The 20,129-nt window shown below is 41.1% G+C and overlaps 1 protein-coding gene across 2 annotated transcripts in view; it reads right to left on the bottom strand.

Annotated features, from left to right (window-relative positions):
* The window catches only part of LOC117961488 (glutamate receptor ionotropic, kainate 2-like), a 52,884-nt gene extending 34,493 nt beyond the window's left edge, over positions 1-18,391 (bottom strand). Inside the window, exons 1-3 of one of the 2 annotated variants that reach the window (XM_034900192.1) lie at positions 17,825-18,391; positions 1,425-1,592; positions 322-585 (exon numbers count right to left, since the gene is read on the bottom strand). In XM_034900192.1, coding sequence (XP_034756083.1) covers positions 322-585; positions 1,425-1,592; positions 17,825-17,948 — 556 coding nt within the window. In that variant the 5' untranslated portion in view covers positions 17,949-18,391. The remainder of the gene's footprint in view (positions 1-321; positions 586-1,424; positions 1,593-17,824) is intronic. The other variant, XM_034900194.1, reaches the window with a different exon arrangement.
* Between the last annotated feature and the right edge of the window lie 1,738 nt (positions 18,392-20,129).

Below are 20,129 nucleotides of genomic sequence, written 5' to 3'. Positions count from 1 at the left end.
CTACAATTCTGAATGGCATTAATCTGAAGAGACACTGGGTCATTTTGGGTAATGTGGTTCTCTTTTTTTAAATGCTGCTGCTCACTCTCCTGGAAGACTGACGTGGGCAGCACCTGCAGGACTGAGGCAGAACAGTGAGCTATTGATTTCTGAATTAACTTGGCAGGTAACAAAGCACTCCCTGAACCCTGACTTTTTGTAGTTCACCTGGTGCCTCTTGTTTTTCTGGGCATTTTAAGGTTTAAAGGTTGCCGTTTTTTTAAATACTTAGCATGCAAAACAATAGCACCACTGAAAGATAAAGACAGACACCGACTGTACCTGTACCTGTGCTGTCGTCGTACACCACAGTGACTGTTCTCCACTTAAAAAAGTGCACCAGGTCGAGAATGGCTCTACTGAGGGAGGAGAAGTCGGGGTACAGGCTGACATAGTACGAGTCCCTGTTGTCTGACACCTGATGCTTCCATTTGGTCTGGACGTGGGGCACTCCCAAAGCATTGCAGATGGATTGGACCGCGTTGGCCGACGAACTGTGTGACGGGCCAAAAATGGCCGCCACCCCGAGGGAAAGCTGATCACATGCTGGGAGGGTAACAAGTAGAAAAAGCAACAAGTTAGCCTTATGTTTCAGTTGGGCTGTTAAATTCCACTGCTCCTAAAGGTCTTTGGTGTTGTTTAATTTGTGCCCACATCTAAAAACTGGTGCTTCACAATGGTCACAACCTAACTGATGTGGAGGGGGGCGGGTTTTGTTTGTGAGGACACACACCATATGGGTGATGAGATACTCATTTCTGCCAATGGTTTTATACTAATCCACTTGGTGGCTGTAATGTGCCAAAATTGCAGCACTGTGCCAGCAAAGGCAGAGAAGAAGAAGACTAGGCTAGCAATGAATACATTGATTTAAAAATGCACGTTTCACAACCATAAAAAAATCCTGGTAAATGTAGCAGCCTATTTCATCACTTTAATGCCGTTGTTGACGGCATTTGGTGTCAGACTACTATTCAAGTATAGTGCATACATTTCACACTCAAATTAAATAGCGGACAGTAAATAGAGTTTAATTTTCAGACACAGTCTATGATTGCCTCCATTGATTTTCTGTATTTGTTTCCAATCTTTGGTAGTTTACATTCAAATTCACATAATCTGTGAGCTGCTTGCTATTGAATACAGTCAATAGCAAACATTTAACATGTTGTAACTGTGTTTTTGGATGGATTTTTTTTTCCTTGTATTGAATGCTTTTTTGCACGGGGAGCCATACGACAAACCTTTTTATTTTCTACGTTGTTGCAACTAGACAGATTTAGCCAATGAAAAACAAGAAGGAAATTACTACAAACTACAAAAATTAAAAATAAGTACTTATTGTTAGGTTCTGCTAAATGTCCTTTTCAAATCTCCCAACTCACCTTTCCTGGAAGCCTCAAAGCTGTCGAAGATGTTTATTCTCTGGATGTCATAGGTAAGCGTGGTGTTGGGGAGCAAGGTGCGGTTCCTGTTGATTGTGTTCAAGGCAAATTTAAATGCAAGTTCCTCTGCTCCAGAAGGGCCGCTCTCAATGGATTCAAATATTCCTCCTGAGGGTCAAAAAGAAGAAGAACAGAAAACAGCTGAGAACAAGACCTCCGAATAGACTTCCTTCTCCAGTAGTTGCAACAGATTCCTGAACACAATTGACATTCTTGTAAATGATCAATATAATGCAGCTCAAGCCGTGTTATCATTTTTTAACACTGATGCTATTGTGTTTAGTACTTTACACAGATCAGTCAGACGCTGACATGAAACTGATTAACGGTACAGATCAGGCCTTTGGAGCTCAGCTGATTTGCATTCTGTGACAGTCGTTGGTGTAATTATAGGCAATTAGTTACATAAGGGGTGAGTTCAGGGGTGGGTGCCCTTCTTTAACTCCCTCGCTCAGCCTTGACAGAGAGGTTCACTCTTCCACTTTGTCCCATTGATTTCAACAATTCTCAAATGAGAGCAGAACGAAGAAAAAGCTCAGGGAGCAGAGAAATGAGGGCAAAAAGACAAAAAAAGGTAGACGAAAAGGTAGAAGAGAGGAAAAAAAGAGAGCCAAGGGATAAATCAGTGAGATATTTAAAGTGGTAGAGAAATAGGAACAAGAACAAAAAGACAGATGTAGTGAGGGGGGCCAATCGAAATCAGAAATTAAGATGAAACCTCAGGAAGCGTTTAATTACACTCATTAAAACTAATCGACTCACAAGTTCAAATGATTATCTCTGCATCATATTTAACTGTTACTTTGGTTGATTTTTAATGGGAGCGTGTCCTGATGGGAGTTTCATGCTGGGCTTGTCAGAGCAATCTTGTTACCTTTTGGATATATGTTTATCACACCTCGCAATGCTCATTAGTTGTCAAAGTTAAAAAAATAAACAATACACAGATTCACCATTGCGCACGAGCCAGAGAGTATAATTACCACCGCAAAGTAAGGTCTTGTCAACTTAAAATAGCTCTCATCGGAATTCAATTATTTTGATCAAAACAAAAACCGTCGTCCCCCATCCCGCTCCCGCCTTTCCCATCTATCCACTGTCACTATCAAATCTTTAAAAAACATAAAATGGTCACCAAGGTGGTTCAGAATGCTAGACAAAGCAAGGCTATGTTTAAACCGTCTAATTTCAAGATATCATGGGATAATTTACCTGCATACATTTGAGTATTCCCAAAAATGGAGGTCAGTAGCGTGCATAGACATATTGCAGTTACTATCAAATTTACATGTTTTTTTTTTTTTACTAAATATATATATATCTTTTTATTTGGTCCATCTAATCTACAAGCCAGGTGTAAAATGGGGTCAGTGAGAATTATGAATCAAGGTGAAGTAGTGTTGTAGGTGGTGAAGTATGCCAGAGTATGTATGATATTACAGTTTTACAGTCTTCAAAAAGAATATTTATATGTCAAACAGCTGAAACATCGGTAGAGTCAAACAACTACTTTCAACTTTCAAAATAAACATAAAAAAGGCAAATCGGAAACGTAACGAAAGCTGGTACACCTTTGAGGATGGACTAAATCCTGAGAAAGCTTTGCAGAAATCAAACTTAAAAGAGAATGGATCAGGGGAAAGGGAGGAAAAGATGAAAGAGGAATGTGAGAGCAGCTCTGAGAAAAAAAAGAAGAAAAAAAACTCTCGGAGTCAAGAGCAGAGTTCAGTAGTCCATTCACGGCTCCCGTCTTCTCAGAGGATAGAGTTGGTTTGACAAAATCCAAATTGAAAAAAAAGTTGAATGCCTGTTTATTGATTCAATTACAAAGAGCAAGGGAAAAGTGCGACTAAATGAGAAAAAGACAGAGAGAGTGATTCATTCGTTTTTTTTTAAAAGAGCGGAGAAAGTAAAAGCTTTACAGTAACAGACACAGCAGCTATAAAAAGCATCTGGCCATGGCAGGAAGTGATAGAAAAGAAGTGCAGGAGGGCAAAGAAGATGTCATTAACTTGAGCTTTCTCACTGTCCCCACTACACCCATATGTCGTGCTGCCCTACCTGCTCCCTTCCTGTGTTATAGCATTTTATTTTAATTCCAGTAGAGAATTGAAAAAGGTGAAATGGAGAGGAAAAGAGTCTCGCAATGGAAGAGGAGAGTTCAGAGTAAACCTCCCAAAGGCACTTCAGTACATGTTTTGTGCTTCACTACCATTGAGCGGTATAATGAGGTTTGCATGCGTCAGACCTGATATACAGCGCTGGGATTTGAACGTGCTGCTATTCATTGCATTGCATTTCATTGAAATTGCACATTAATCTACAAAAGAAGGAATACCCGAGAATCACCATTAAAGATGATTGGAATCATGTCAGTCTGACCCAATGGATAATTATTACACTTTAGCCCTGAGGGAGCAGACTGAGCTCTACTGGCCTGTCCAGGGAGTTTGAAAATGAGGATGAGGGTATTAAGTTATGCTTATCGGATTTCTTTGGCACACTGTTTGGCTTGGACATGCAGGTTTAAAACCAATCATACACCTTTTGTGAACACTGAAGAGCAGGAATATTAACTGAGTTCACAAAGGGTTATATTTCCAAGGAGGTTTCAAGCACTACATTGCAGAAAATTAAATGGTTACTCTTTGATTTAATGCTCCGTGGAATGTGAGAGAATGTTTTCTTAGTATTGTGTACAATGAATGATGAATCCCACACACATTGAGATTTCTTCCCAAATTGGACTGACTGAATTTTGCCGACATTCACAAACGGTCTTTCCATCTTCCTCTCACTGCTTGGTGTTGTGGGCCATCTGATTGTAGGTGTGTGAGTTACAGCTGGGATAATCAGTGTGTTTGTGAATTATACTGCCGTCATCATAGGGACTGGTGTGAATTATAGTGCAAATGAAAGCTCTGAGTGAGTTATGAGCTGGATAATCACCCTGACGAGAAAACAGGCCTGCTGATCTGTGTGTCTGTGTGTGTGTGTATGTGTGTGAGAGAGAGAGAGATAGAGAGAGAGAGAGCCTGAGCCGAAAGTGGAAATGAAAAGGCGGAGGGGGGGGTTCTCTATGTAAATTTCACTCCCTTTTAATATTTGTTCACAGTTAATCAAGTGCATTTTGGATTGATCATTGTAAAGTAACTTTGCCATTGAATTAATTTATAATTGAAAATAAGTCAATTTAAAATGAGCTCCTGTAAATAGGAATCATTCATACATCACAAATATTAGTAAGGGACAAACCTTGAAATGTATAATTAGGTGGGTAAAATATATTCTAATGCTCTTAACAAACCACATTTGTGTGACTTTGGTGCACTGTAAATACTAACAGGGAGAGTGTATTTATTACTAAAAGAAAAGGCTTACTTACTAAACCATGAATGAAAATACAATTAGCCCTCTCTACTCAAGGATGCTCTTGTACACTGGGGGAGTCTGATATGTTGCCATAGCAACTCATACATCTACGCTATGGCTGAGAGGAATCGGCAGTTTTGGAATCTGAGCAGCTGATTGGTGGAAGAAGGCCGTTGTGATAGTGCGGATGGCCTGTCTCTGTGACTAATGACTAGCAGCGCAGCTGCAGGATAGTGGTGGGCTATAGGGTGGGTGCCATGGCAACCGGCGAGCAACCCTGTCGCTAGGGCAAGTGGACCAGGTATGGGTGTAAGGTCGCTCAATTAGGCTTTAAGACCTCCATCCACCATTCCATAAACTAGTCGCCTGTTTCTGTCTCTCTCCGTCTTTCAGCCGGTGAGCATCAATGATTGGAGCCAATAGGTAAGAGGCCAAAGTGATGAAAACACACCGTAAATATCCCTGAAATTCCCGATGGGAATGCTCCCTGACATGTTTGGCGGTGAATGGGACATGATGCATGAAGGCCTGCAGAGAGTCACCGCCCCTGGTCATTAATCTGAAGCTCCCCTTGCGGTAGACTGACCTTCCAATGCTGCACAAGGGCCAATTCTCTCTTTCACTGAAAATCCCCAGAAATCTGACCAGAGCATGGAATACATCAACTGTGCAGGAAGCTCGCCAGTGCTCCGATATCATTCAAACAAAACATCATCAACGTAGTCTGTATGAAAATTCATCTGAAAGCTATTTTCAAGGAAATGAAGACCTGGTGTATGACCTTTTACTCATTAAAAAAAACATTACCGACATTATATTCAATTCTACGTGAACATGCTGGTTTCATGCTGTTAAAAGAAGAGGTGATACAGTAACAGTGTTTTATTTGATCAGCTACATCGTCTTTGGCCTTGGCTCATAGGTAATATCTTACAGAGTCTTGGTGATGTAAGTGCAAAAACAAAGAAGGCAGTAAACTTGGTTAATAGAGGTGATATTTTCTAAGAAGATAGAGATTTTATTCAATAGAGATCTTGGCTGGGTCTACTGAGCTTGTTTAAGAGCCAAACTCAGATCTAAGATCTGATTAGAGAAATAAATAAAGAGCAAAGACTGAATTACTAGTTTTAAGAACTCCAAAGCTACAAAAACTTTAAAATGACCCACAACCCAAGAAAAACAGTTGAAACCACCATTAAGCGACAAGTAAGTAAGGGTAAGTAAACTAATACAGTGGGTCGGCAATCAATCAACTATTAGAAAGCAGCTTTAGTGAACAACAGTTTAGCTGTTGTTATCCGACTTGTTTGGCTCGTTGTGTGTTTTTTTTATTCTCCAGGATAGAATCACTCCTGTCACCCTAAAGCCTCTTGACACTGGACTGGACTGTCACCTGCCACTGCTCGATGCTAAGCCTCAGGCTGACTCACGCACTCAAACGTACTGGTGTGAACACACACACACGATCACGCACTCCAAAGATTGAGCCTAAACAAATGTGTCAGGTAAGAAACAACTGAGTCTGAGAGAAAATGCGACTGATGTAAGAGTTTAAAGCCCACGCCTGTAGCAGGCGTTTAGAGACACCTAAGTTCAGTTCCACTTATAATAATTAGCTCTATCATAGCCAAAAGGTCAATTTAATCAATCTCTTGTAATGAGCACACAAACACAGTCTTCAATTAGAAATGTGTGCCACCACCCTTGTCTCTGACCCAGCGCCAAGTTGGAAACCACTGATCATATAACATGTATTAATTCTGAGCGCTGGCAACACATGTGCTAATTTGCCAGGCTCTCTCTATTCATAATAATGTGCCAGCTCCCTCCTCAAAATATGTGCTAATTTGCAAGGGCTCATTGTGGATGTGCTAAACTACCAGCTGACATTTTGTGTGCTAATTTGTCAAGCAGAGACCCCTTTTGGTACTAATTGTGCCAAACTGTGAGTACACTTCCACAGGCCTTGAATTGCTGAAGTCCCAATTGACTTCTGTCGCAGTTTCCATCCTCTCCACTGCTCTCAGTTTCCAAATGCAACTGAAAAGAAATAGCACTGTGAAAATAAGAAGTATAAGCACCAAGAGCACACGCTCACCTGCATGCACACATACACAAGAAGAGGTGGCTGCTCTTGAGATTAGACAAGCTCTTTAAAAAAATATAGGAATGCTGCTAAAGTCAGAAGCTATGGTAGTTCTGTATCATCAAACACACACTATATGCAGCAATAAAAGCCTGTTCCTGAAATTAAAACAGGCTAGAGTTTATTATGATGATGTGTTATATTAAAATGAACTTTTTTGCTGTTTTTTAATATGAGCATCTATTTATCTATCTGTAAATAACATCTAGATGTGTGCATGATTTGGTAGAGAATGTCCTTGAGTTTCAATTGCAATCACAGAACACAGTGAGAGGCCAACACATGCGTCACATTGTCAGTTAAAACAAATTTCACAAGGAGAGGCTTTGTTAATGTGATTGTTGATTTTGTAAAATATCAGAAAATATTATCACAAATCCCTAATTCAAAGATTGTTCAAACTGTTGGAAAGTTGGAGATTTTGCTTGAAAAAAATGACAATTAAATGTTTGTCAAAATAGATATGACTTAATGTTCCGTTGATCAAATTGTTTTAATTCTTTTCAATAAATTACTCTGCAAGCAGAGATCATAGCATGTAATAAATATCAGTCAATACTTTATTTTTCAAAATGCATACATGCATGCTAGAGCTCATTCAGTACAAAAAGCAAGTATTTGATGTTACTACCAACCATCTGCCAGGCATAGACACATAGCACGCATCACAACATAGAGAAACCTGTAAGAGCCATGCTTGCAAAGAGTAAAAACATCCATTGAAGCTTCTGATGCTAGCGAATCAACAGAAGCATGCGGAGCAGAAGACTGTAACATAACATGCAGAAATGTGGCAAGGTTTTTTGAGCACTTTTTCTGCATCATTCAGTGCTGACTGAGAAAGAGCAGTGAAGCTTCAATAAATATTTTCACTCTTTGCAAGCAAAGATTGTTTTGTAATGTTTCTCTGTGGGCCACTGTAAAAAACCTTCTTTCCACTGTTTATGACAGATAGCAAAGCTAAGAGTTTGTTGTTTGATTTTCACTTTTTTTTTTTTTTACTTACTTATTAATACTTTCACACCCAGTAGGTTTTATGAGCCTTAGAGTTCTCACACGTTGTGTCTGACTTCCAAGTATAAACTAGGAGTATTCCCAAAACTGCCGTCACAAGGTTATAAAGTTCAAGTAAATAACACAAATCCCAAAACTGCAGTCAAGAGCTTTTTACTGCCAACACAGAAAATATGTGATTTGGCTCTAATATACAGGCCATAGGGAGCGAGGGGGACCGGTTATTGAACAGAATGCTTCTGATGCTTCATGCTTCACCCGTTTCTGCCATTTTTCTTTCCATGTTTAATCAAACGGACGGACACACACACACACACACAGACACACACACACACACACACACACACACACACACACAAACACACACGCTTCCTCACTCCCACTGACTACAGTACATCTCATGGTGGCCTCAGCAGGTGACAGATGGTAACCTCGCAGCACTGCTCACTGTAAACTGAGTTTTAATCAAGCCTAAGCACGTGTGATAGATGCTAATTATCCACTGCAGGCTAAGAGAGGCAGGATTCCAGCCCCGAGAACACTGACTATGCATGTGCATCTCTGACTTACTATAACATTCCCCATTGTGAGAAAAAAACACATAATAATTCATTAATTGCATCACAGCTGAAAAGGCAGCAAGTCTCGAGCATCCCTGGATACTCTGGCCCTCAAGCTGTATAGCTCACCAAAATAAATAGAGATTGAGAACTTGACTTAACAGTAATCTTGGAGTCTTAGAAAAAACTCTCCAAAAGTAAAGCAGTGGGATTTCCAACTCTCTCCAACCTACTTGCCAAAAAAAGACTCTCACTCAGTTGTGACATTTCTCAAATAAAACTACCAGTCTTATCCGACAAGAGTGGGAATAGTTACATATCTATCATGACTTTACCATATATTATACGCAACGGACTTCGGACTAGAGCTAAAAATAAGTTTCATTTATAATGTTGCAATTAGGTCACAGCAAATTAGACCATATTCTATCATCTTCTTTGCTCCCTTCGTAGCTCTCATTCTAATTCTTTCACTGTTCTCCTGATCATCAAAATGGCCCTGTATTGCAGTCTATCCATTGTAATTTTGGACAAAATGGCTGTAAAATTAGACTTCTTCCTTGTAGAAGGGCAGATGTTATCTCCAACAGGGCCAAAGGTCAAAAATTAATTCAGTAACCGGATCTTTAATGCTCACAGCTGAGTTTTTGTAGGTTGTTAAAGAGGAGGGAAAAGACTTTTTAACAGGGTTTCAGATTAAAAGGTAATCCGATTAAAATATTGTTTTTATCTTCAGAAATGGAAAGATACTTGCACAGAAGGTAGTTATGGTATTCAGATAGGGAATGACACAGAAGCTGGTAAACCCTGACTTTAGCATACCATAGATGTGTGAAGTAAAATAGAAATATAATAAGTAGATCTGGCAATATTGTTCTTGCACAGACATTTTAAATTACAATCATAAAGAGAGTCATTGCTTATGATTTGCAGTGCGTTAAAACTAGAGTTGCGTCACCACAGTAAAGCCATAAGCTATCTATATTGTCTCATCAAAGCCACTAGTGTCATGGAAATAATATGGAGGCAGTATCAGGGCTGGTTTTAAGCCAAGAGGCAAATGAGTACTGTATATTTGTATAAAAGGTGATGCTACAGCACAATGCTCTATTCCTAGAATAAGGGAAGTGCAATGGAAACCTGAGACCGAAAAGCTACTCTTTGCATAGAAATTCAAAAATACAATAGGTAATAGAGGTTTGGAATGTGTATGATGATTCGTGCCTTTGTGTCCAAGGACACTGAGACCAGGGGAAGAAGGGAAGCTAGGCACGATGATAGTGAGAGAGAACAAAGTAGAGAGGACGGACCAGGAGACAAGCTGAGAGCCGAGGGGAGCAAAAGGGAGACAAAGACGACACAGAGAGGACAATGGAGGACAAAGGGGGGAAATGGAGAAAGGAGAAGAAGGAATGAGAAAAAGAAGCGTTTTTCCTGCATGGAGGAATTTTTGGCGGCCCACAAAGCCCCAAAGGAAATCCCCAGCAACAAAATGATAAGAACTGAGAATAAAAATAGTTATTTAAATCCTCTCAAGAGCAATTTACCAAACAACTGTTAAACAAGCAAAACATAAACTTGAATATGAACGCTAATCACAGTTTTATCTCCAGAGTCAGGCAGTACCAGACTATCCTGGTGATTTATTTAGGTGTTCTTTTTGAAACCAGTTTTGTTATTTGGGGTTTTAAATAACAGGTAAATGTATAGATTTTTGTCAAATAAGGTAACACAGACTCATTGCCTTAACTGTAAACGGACTGATCTTGTTTATTGGCGTGGGTAACCCCCGTCCCCCCAAAGGCCTATTATGAGCCAGGAAAAACCCTGAAAAAGGATTATTTTTTAATCGTGCACATTGATTGGATGCCGAAAGTGCCCCTCCTCGCAGCCCGTCACGTGTTTAGAAAACAACAGGTGATGGCCATGATGTCTAAAGTCAGGGTAAGCTGTAAGATGACAGCGTGTTCTTTCAAAAAGACCAGAAAGAGGGGAGTTTGGAGACAGAGAGAATGAGAAAAGGAGCAGGCGTGAAAAAAAAAAAAAAGATGTGCAAATCACAAAGAGGGAGAAATGGAGAATAAAAGAGGTCACCGGAGGCAGATAAAAGACACTCAATTAAACGACTGAATGGATGGCCCATTAGACCTGAACGGACACCTGCATCCTTCCCCTCCTCTCCTTCAGCCACAGGACAGGAAAATGTCAGTTCTTGGTGTGGGTTCATCAGCCTCCCATCAGCCACTGCAGTACACAAGCTAGCTGATAATCAGAGCTACAGGTACAAGTCAATATGCTACACTTTGCTTCAAGGTGTGTCGATTTCTTCTTGCTTGTTCTACAAACACACACACAGGCAACTGCACAGTAGCAGAGAGAAAAAGAAATGAAACAGAACCTGCACGCTAGCTTTAGCGAGGAAAATAGCCAGAGGCTTACCGACGTTCTGCGTGCTCATTTTGTTCCTCAAATAAATAAGGAAAGATCTATTAAGGATAAATGTAAAAAGACAATAGAGGTGAAATAGGTGGCAAATCAAGAATCCTGTACTAATCTTTCTTTTCATCTGTAGTCTGCCATTTATTTTGCAATTTCTCACATTACTTCATTCATACCCTGCTGAGTAGAAAATCTAAAGTATTTTGTCATGTTCGAGTCAAAATGGCCTTAATAGGTTGGTATATCTCTCATGGGTAGCTGTGTGATGGAACACAGAAGCAATTGGCTTCATTATGTCTCCTCAAAATCTTAAAACAGATTGTACAAGATGGGAAATCAATCCAAATCTGCTCCAGACCGCCGTAATGCTAGGGGGGGGGGGGGGGGGGGGGGGGGGGGGGGGGGGGGGGGGGAGTGTGATATGACAAACGTTTGTTTTTCATTTCAATCAAACGTTGCTATGAGTGTAGGCAACTATCAACAGCACCTGCTAGAGCCAAACAATGTAGTTGGTTTAGAATTACAGCTTGTTTTAATTCTTTCGATTCTCCAACTAAGGTACTAACTTTCATGCTTGTCTCTGTTTTCATGAGCTAAAGCGGACACAAATGTTTTCTTCCCTGTGCATACATCATTTCTCCACTCCTCTCACCTTTCCTTACACAAATACTTTCTAAAGAAAACGCTGGAAGGCTGATTTAGAAAAAACCACACAAACACTTAAAAATCCTGTAAGCGGAAAGGAAAGGACAGAAAATGAAATTCAAACATAGCAGGGGGACGTTTTGCATAGCCCTTGCGGATCGTGGACAATAGAGTGCCATGCTGATTCAAAGAACATGATTTTAGGTAAGCCGGCCTCAATATGTCCTCCCACAGAGGCCCATTTCCCCCCGTGTCCTTGGTTCACACAGAGAAACGTTCATACATCCGTCCGAGTGTGCTGTCAATGGGAACACGAATTCTGCTTTCTCTCTTTCAGTCAGTCGCTTGCCGTTTCCCTCTTACTCCTTTATTCAGCTGGCTGGAGATGAAGGTGAATCACCACATCCTAACCTGATCGCTGCTCCACATCATAGCCAAAACAGGACGGCTTTCTGTAATCGATTGACTTCTGAATCCCACGTACGTCGGTGCTTTCATTTACAGTATATGTGCCTCCAAAAATCTTTACCGCCTGCTTGGAATTCACACAGAATTGCCGGACACGATACACAGTATTAAATGTATTTATAGTTGTATGGATGAAATTATACATATTTCCCCCAACAAACAAAAGACCTCCTACGTGCATTAATAATTAGAGCAAATACACAGTAAACATTAACCCCGGCTCCAAATCAGCATTTTAACAAGCCTCCATAACAAACCATAGACAAGCCATGTTTGTTTCCTTCCATATATGCAAACACTTAATTGTTAATTACAACAGATGAGGTCCGATGAGGGTAATTGTCTCACAAATTTCACCCACACATAACGCAAAGCGTGGCACGATATTGCAGATTATATAAATATATCACACCATTTAAAACGCAGCCGGTTCCAAACGTATATCACACAGAGAGGAAATGATACAGTCGTACTGAGATTGGAACGTGTCAGATCTGTGATAGAAATGTGATAATGTCAACATCAATCCATATACAGGCCCACAGACGTCCCCGCAGCTTGTGGCTGTTTAAAATCGTCATTAATTCACAGTGACATAGATATCCAATCCCAAACATCCTTCTTATAGTACACAATTCCTCTTTTTTTCTAGTTTATATGTTAGCATTGTCGCAGATGGTAATTTGTGATAGGTACACACAGGAGGGGGCCATCCATCCGGGACTTGGCACTGGTTAACTGCTATGCTGCCAGTTTCTTCCTTTTTTTTCATTAGTCCTCTTAGAAATTCTAACATATTGATTTTTTTTCGATTCCCACCATTTTTCAGTCTACTGGAAGTGGAGACAGCCAAATACGTAATAAGACTATATCGATAAATTCATGAGACCCTAATAAGAATACATTTTGTGTTTATTTCCCCAAGGGACCTATGGATATTTTTCACTGTTTTTATTTCCCGTAAAAGCTATTTTCTGCATATCTGTAGTCCCAGCTTGCTAACAGTATATACACTGCTGACATTTATTTAGAGCTGCAGTGCATGACTCCTGGCATCCCACTATATTTCCACAACACACTCCACTGTCTCTCTTCACAGAAACCATCAGAAAACAGTAATAAAAGACCACAACTGCGAGTGGGCTGAGAGTGGACTGCTCAGAGGCAAACTAATCTATCTTTTCTTTGTATCTTTGTTTCTCTTCTCACTCACACTTTACACCGACTCCCCCTCCCTCTCTGGTTTTTCCCCTTTCTAACAAACACTCTTGTTTTTCTTACACCTCTCATTGACTTCAAATTTCCTTCCATCTCCCTTGGTGGGATTGTGAAAAGGACAGCTCCACGTGTGTTAAAATATGCGTAAACACAAAAGATTACTTGTGAGTGTTTTTAGCTCTGAGCCAGCCAGCCATGTTGCTGGACTCTTCTCGAGGGACAGTTTCTAAAAGTCAATGCCGACTTCCACATGTCAGTAGAATAGGACTTTAACTTAAAAAAAATTATAATATCTCTAAGGAGGCAGTTATGCTAGGACAGGTTTCCCTGCAAACAAGGTCACTCATCTAAAGCCATCTTCATGCAAATAATCTTTTCCAATGCAGTGGATAAATCTCAAAAAATGACTAAATACTCAGCACAACAGGAAAACTAATTTCATACCTCACAGATATTTTCCAATTTAAAATTGCGAAGAAATCTGTACACCAAATTAATCGCCATTGAGCCTTTTGTAATTGAGGCATGACAGCAAGACCTTCAAAGTCTCAGGAATGTAAACATGTTTAAGGAATCTATCTAGATAGCTTCCCTGCTTCAAGCCAATGTGTGGTGCAGCATGCTAATGTAATCTTCTTTTTGTTCTTGAAACCCACAGTGGATATTTTTAAACCATGGAAATCATGTGCCAGCAGAGAGGAGATAGTTTCATATTTCTATAAGCTATAGTGCGGCCAAGTGACACATGAATATTTTTAAGCAGCTTTGTGCCTATTTAAAATGGGTTTGCTGTAAACGTGCAGGCAGCAGGCCAGGGTACAGGGTGTTATCCTTAATTCCTGCAAACCCAAACTAAACTTGCATCGTGATAATTCAGGCTGGCAGAAAGCAAAAAGCAAATAAAGTCAATCAACGAGCAGCTCCCCTTGAATTTGTTCCCTCTGCCCTTGCATGTTCTTGACAACCTTGTAATTCCGCCGGCATGAAACAGTTGAGGGAATGAAAAGAGTGTTACGTATTAGAAATGCAATCCGTGCACAGCAGCTGGAAGAAGTTAGATAAACATAGCTTAGTGCATTTTGCAAGAGGACTGATAAAATGTCTTGATTTCCTTTCCAAAATGAAAAACAATGAAGTGTTTTAGTCATGTCAGACATGTCTGTATTGGAAAATAGAACCCAGGAAATAAGCAAACAAAATGAGCACCTCTGAGTCAACAATGCTTTTAGCAGCAGTTGAAAGCCCAGGGCCATACTGCGTATGCCAATGCGGATTGAAGATGGCGCTGATAATGTTATCACTCGAACTTCACAACCGCAGACCAGCTATGGTCATCAGAATTTAAACACTGTCTCCATTGCATTGTTGATTTCCCTTTTCTGTTTAACATCTCCTTGCACTTCTTAACGAATCAGACACGTCTGTAAGTAAACTTCACTGGGCTTTGATGGAATGACAGATGGGATGCAGCATTGCTTGCAGTGTGACTGAGCATTTGTTCGGGGGAGAGCTAAATAAGATCATGTGCGTGTAGCAGCACTATGTATTTCCATGGAAGAATGTAAAATTAGCTCCTTTTATTCTAGCCCACCAGTTAGCAGACTAATAATGCTACAGACTTAAATGCAGCCCTGAATTTTACCCTGGTTGGTTTTACACAGGTTGAGCTTGCAAATTCAAACCCAAGCTCGGTTCTTCGTGCCACACACCAAAGCTGTTACACTTCATGTTGCAAGTGGACATTTTACACTTTTTCTTTTGCCTACTGGTGAACGTGGAGAGAAAAACCCAATTGAAATAGTTTTATTGTGGGAGACTCTTAGCAGTATCAGTAGCTACGCAGTCTCTGTCAGTGCTCCCAAAAGGCAAGTGTAAACTTATTATAAAAAGAGAATCTTATCTCAAGCGTATCTTAATACACTTTGTAAGGGCTGCACCAGGCCCATTTCACTATCAAAGTAAACCAATTACCTGTAAGATTTATAAAAGAGGAACATTGGACACAATAATTCATTTCTGTGTGGAAATTGGCTCAGCATTTTTTCCTGCAGCTGGTGGGCAGAACACTTCTTGTCACACTAGACAAGGTAAGGCCGATGCGATGAATACAAAGGGCTGACTATGCGTTGGTGTTACAGTCTGTGTCTGTGTGTTAGCTTGTGTTTAAAGGTCTCAGCCTGACAGGAGAACCGTGGTTGTACAATGTGAGCTGCCTGTCTGGGCAGAATGGAACTTAGGGTTAGGAAGGGGAACAGACAGACCCAGGGGAGCTGACCTCCTCGTTTAGCCAGCCTCCTGCAGGAGCAGCTGGGAGTATCTGCTGAGCAAGCTCACCCTACAGGACAGGAAATGCACAGGAAAAGGACCAATGAACTCCATTGTCTCTCAAGTCATTTTTGTATTTCTCCTCTCTCTCTCATACATTACACGCACAAATACAAACTTACACACGTTTTCTCAGATAAAATCACCCACACACAAGCCTATCTTCATCTATGTTTTGGAAACTCAGCATATAATCTTTTCTAAAGAGAATGAATTACACTACACGAAATGGAGATATCATACAATGGAAAGACATGAAGTGGATGCTACTTGACTGACAGTGAACTGTTGTACAAAAACCCAGAGACTAAAGCTTTTACAGTCTATTATATATATTTAAAAAAAACAAAAACAACATAAGCTTGAGCTTCCAGTTCAGCAACAGGCAGCAGGTCGCACTGCCTGGGTCGCTGTCCGTAGTGCTGAACTGGAGGATCACTGGCTCGTTTGGCAGCTAGATCAGGACCACGGACAGAAACCTGCCTTTTTAGACGAGTTTCAGCTGCTCTGGTATTACTCTACTGTCACCGTCCAGAACACGGGCCATTTCAAGCAAGAGCTTTAAATACCTCAGAGCAAAAGATCTCAGTAACATGCATCATCTCCTATCTCGCACGGTCATGTCTGTCGTGCAACTGATGCCGGATGCCTTACAGGTGCAGGGTGTGAGCAAAGTCGACGTATGGCGAGGTACAGGCATTAGTGACACGGATTCTAAACTTAACTGACATTGTCAAATAACCATGGTATCAAAAATCCCAAATTCCCTCCAAGCTGTAACAGATATCTTATCAGTTATTCAAGCCACTGCTTTTCCCAGGAATGTACTCATTATTTGGCGGCTTGGAAACTTACGTGTCAAATGCTATTATTATTATCACGGACTTCGCCGTCCCTTAAGGACTACTGAATAGACGTCCGGCGACAGTCAGACACCGTGTGAGACGGGAAAGCGCTCATCGGGCTGAGGATGCAGCAGGGAGACAAGCACATCCCGTTGCCATAGCGGCGGCTACTGCAGACGCGGCCTGACTCTTAAACAGGACCATCTGGGGAATTGGTGATTGTAAGGATGTGTTGTCAACACTTGATGACATCCGCTGTCGGGGGGGGGGGTCTCATGTCACTTCAAAATGCTCTCTGTACATAAAAAAAAAAAAAAAATCAAAACAGCCATCCTGCAAAGGATCTAATTAAACCACAAAGGAAACCTCAAGCGGCCTTGGTTTAGTGATTTTAGAACATGAATACAAGCGTCAATAGCACAATTTAAAAGTTATGAATCAGCAACAAGGTGCCGTGTGGCAACTGTTAAAGAACTACTTTCCTATAAAAGCATTCATTTAATTACTCCGCCATGCGGTATTCTAATTATTGAAGAGTGGCTATGTTTAGGCTAATGAGCTACACTAACTATCAGAATGGTTTTCAGAATGATTTACGGTTAATGCATTTAACTGTTACATTTCAAACCTAGTCACTACTGAGAACCGGAACGATGCTGAAATGAAACACAAAGGCAAACCCCCTGGGATTAGTGGGATAGCGGCTCTGTGGGGTAAAGAATAAAAACTACTGCCCGCCGTATCGATTACCCTTGTGACAGATCAGAGGACTTGATCCGCACTCCGGGTGTAATGTTCACATGTAAACGTTTACAGCAGACGACATGTTGAGGACTCAGCGGTAAGAGGCCGTGGAGATCCAAGACTACGTGAGGGTACCGGAGGGGAAATGTGAGCAACGAGTCCGGTAGTGATTCTTCAGTTTATCAGCTGCCCATATCCGTGAACTGCTGCGGTCTTTTTCTTTCAAAGTTACTGTAACACTGGTTCCAAGGTTCGTGGAACACCTTTCATCCTTGATGGTAGCCTAATATGCACTCGCTAAAAATACTGTTACGAAACCTATTTAGATTATAACGATCCAACCGTAAACTATCCACGAACAAATAGGATTCTTAAGAGCGCAAGTCCGATTGTTTTGCCAACTCTACACTAAAGACAAGGCAAGAGTGAGACCAAATGTCTCGATACATCTGCTTTTGCATCTCGTGATCAATTCGTTCATTCATTGACGACAATCATACAAGCAGTTCGTGTGATCACACGTCGTTCCGGATGATAGCGTAGTGTAAACAAACAGATTCTTACCAAATCTTAAAACGTGTGGCATCCCGCGAGAGTAACCAAGAAACAGCAGCAGAAGCGGGATCAGCCTAAGGTTGGACCTGAAAACGAGACTGCTTATCATCAGATGATGGGAGGTAATCTTCATGTTGTTTTTAAAAAAATGCACAGTGGTTTAATCCCCCCGGTGCGCGGGTTCGAATCCCCCGAAATTCTTCTACGCTCGTTGGGCAAGGCAGGGTGACGGCGGCCCTGGATGCGCAAGATCACGGCATGGTCACTTGCGCTTTCCCTAAATCCATTAGCAGTCCCGGCATGATTCCTTCCCCTTCTCCTCCTTCACTGCGCCAAGAAACAACAATCCTCCCGGTCGAGGGACGGCGGGACATCCATGTCGAAGGGTACGGATCCAGTGGGGAGGGGGGAGCCTTAGCATGGGCTGTAGGTAAGGTACTGGAGAGGGTTTGGAGAGGGGCTAGAGAGCGCCAAGCAGAGGATACAGCAGCGATATACAGCCCCCTATGAGGCGCTCTGGGTTGCTTGCGCTCCCATTATACTGCACTGCTGCACCGGCTCTGACGTCGAGCCAAGGTTAGTGTTGTGAACGCGCACCAGAGAGAGACAGAGAGAGAGCGAGTGAGTGAGAGAGGCAAGGAGAGGTAAAAAAGATTGATAGAGAGAAATAAATAAAGAGAGATATGAGGGGAATGTAAAGAAAGAGGAGAGAGAGAGAGAGAGAGAGAGAGAGAGAGAGAGAGAAAGGTTGGATGGACGGAAAGAGATAGAGAAATAATGGGGAGGGAGGAGTTGTGGAACTTTAATTCATGCTGTAGTTTCTCTGTTATGCCAATAACTTGCCACCAAGCTCGCATGCATTTGGAGATGTGTGGTTAAAGATGAAATGCAAGTGCAAACAGCAACTTCAACACCCTTGGTTGCAATCGGTCCAAATAACCACCAAATAGCCTCAATGATGATAAAAATATCAGTTAGTCAGTCAGATGATAAAGTTATCAGATATGATCATTAATAGGTCCCATGACATGGTGCTCTTTAGATGCTTATATATAGACCTTAGAGGTCCCCTAATACCGTACCTGAAGTCTCTTTCCTAAAATTCAGCCTTGGTGCAGAATTACAGCCACTAGGGCCAGTCCCACAATGAGCTTTCTTTAGTATGTGCCATTTCTGAGTCTCTAGCTTTTGCTCGTTTGAAAGCCATGATGTCTAACGATCATGGGTGGGCCACATTTTCAGGGCGGGCAAAGCAGAGAAATGGGAGGTAACCTTGCCCCCTTTTTGAACTCATTAGGGGCAAGATCCCAGATCGGCCCATCTGAGCTTTCATTTTCTCAGAGGCAGAGCAGAACACCCAGGGTTTGGTTTACATTCATCACTATTTCTAGCCACTGGGGGACCATAGGCAGGCTGAGGGAACTCATATTAATGTTAAGAAAACCTCATAAAGTGAAATTTTCATGCCATGGGACCTTTAAGTGGCATGTGATAAGGGAAAAATGCAACCTCTATTCAACACTGAATACAAAACTGTTTGCTTGTTTAGCCAGGGTCTCCATTCAGCACCGTGGACAGAGACCCAGCAAATCTGCATATCAGCCACAGAAAGCAATTAGAGTCTGAAAGAATAATAAAAGTTTCTCAGGGTTTCTCAGGGTTTAAACAACCAACAATGATTTAGTCACTCTGGAGAATATTTAAGCTTTGTCACTTTCCTGTACAGGCACATACGTATGGAGATAGATGTGTTTCTTCATTACATGAGAGAAAATAAATGATCTGAGAGAGAAAAAAAAAATGTTTGAAAGAAAAAGTTTTCATAACCAATAGCAAAAATTAACTGACTAAAAAAAGCTTAAATATAAATTTGAAATTTCTAAAATAATTCTCAATTTTCTTTCTCTCATAAAGTGCTTTTATGCAATCAGTGTGATTTTTTTTGTCTCTCTCGCATGTAACAAAGAAACAAATCTAGCTCCATACATACAGAAATAGCTATGCACACACTGCGATGCACACAATAACTGGCCAAACCCTGCACACAAGCGATATAAGCTCATGCCTGCAGGTTATCGTTGCGTTGATTTGTTTCTCTCGTACACCCAGTAAGATAAAAGGTCCACTTTGGGTTCCATCGTTCCCATCTTCCCTTTCTAAACCTCTTTTATGGAATTTAGAGCAATAACCCTTTCAAATATTTCCATCATCATTCCAGAAATGTGGGAGTGGGATGAAAGGAATTAAAATAGGCAGAACAGCAAATCCGTAATATCGACAGAAGCTGCTGAAAGGCGCAAATATTTAACCTATG

The sequence above is a fragment of the Etheostoma cragini genome, chromosome 18, assembly GCF_013103735.1.
Source record: "Etheostoma cragini isolate CJK2018 chromosome 18, CSU_Ecrag_1.0, whole genome shotgun sequence".
Classification (NCBI taxonomy): Eukaryota; Metazoa; Chordata; class Actinopteri; order Perciformes; family Percidae; genus Etheostoma; species Etheostoma cragini.
The sequence above is the reverse complement of the archived record's forward strand: the minus strand, read 5'-3'. Positions and strand labels throughout refer to the sequence as shown.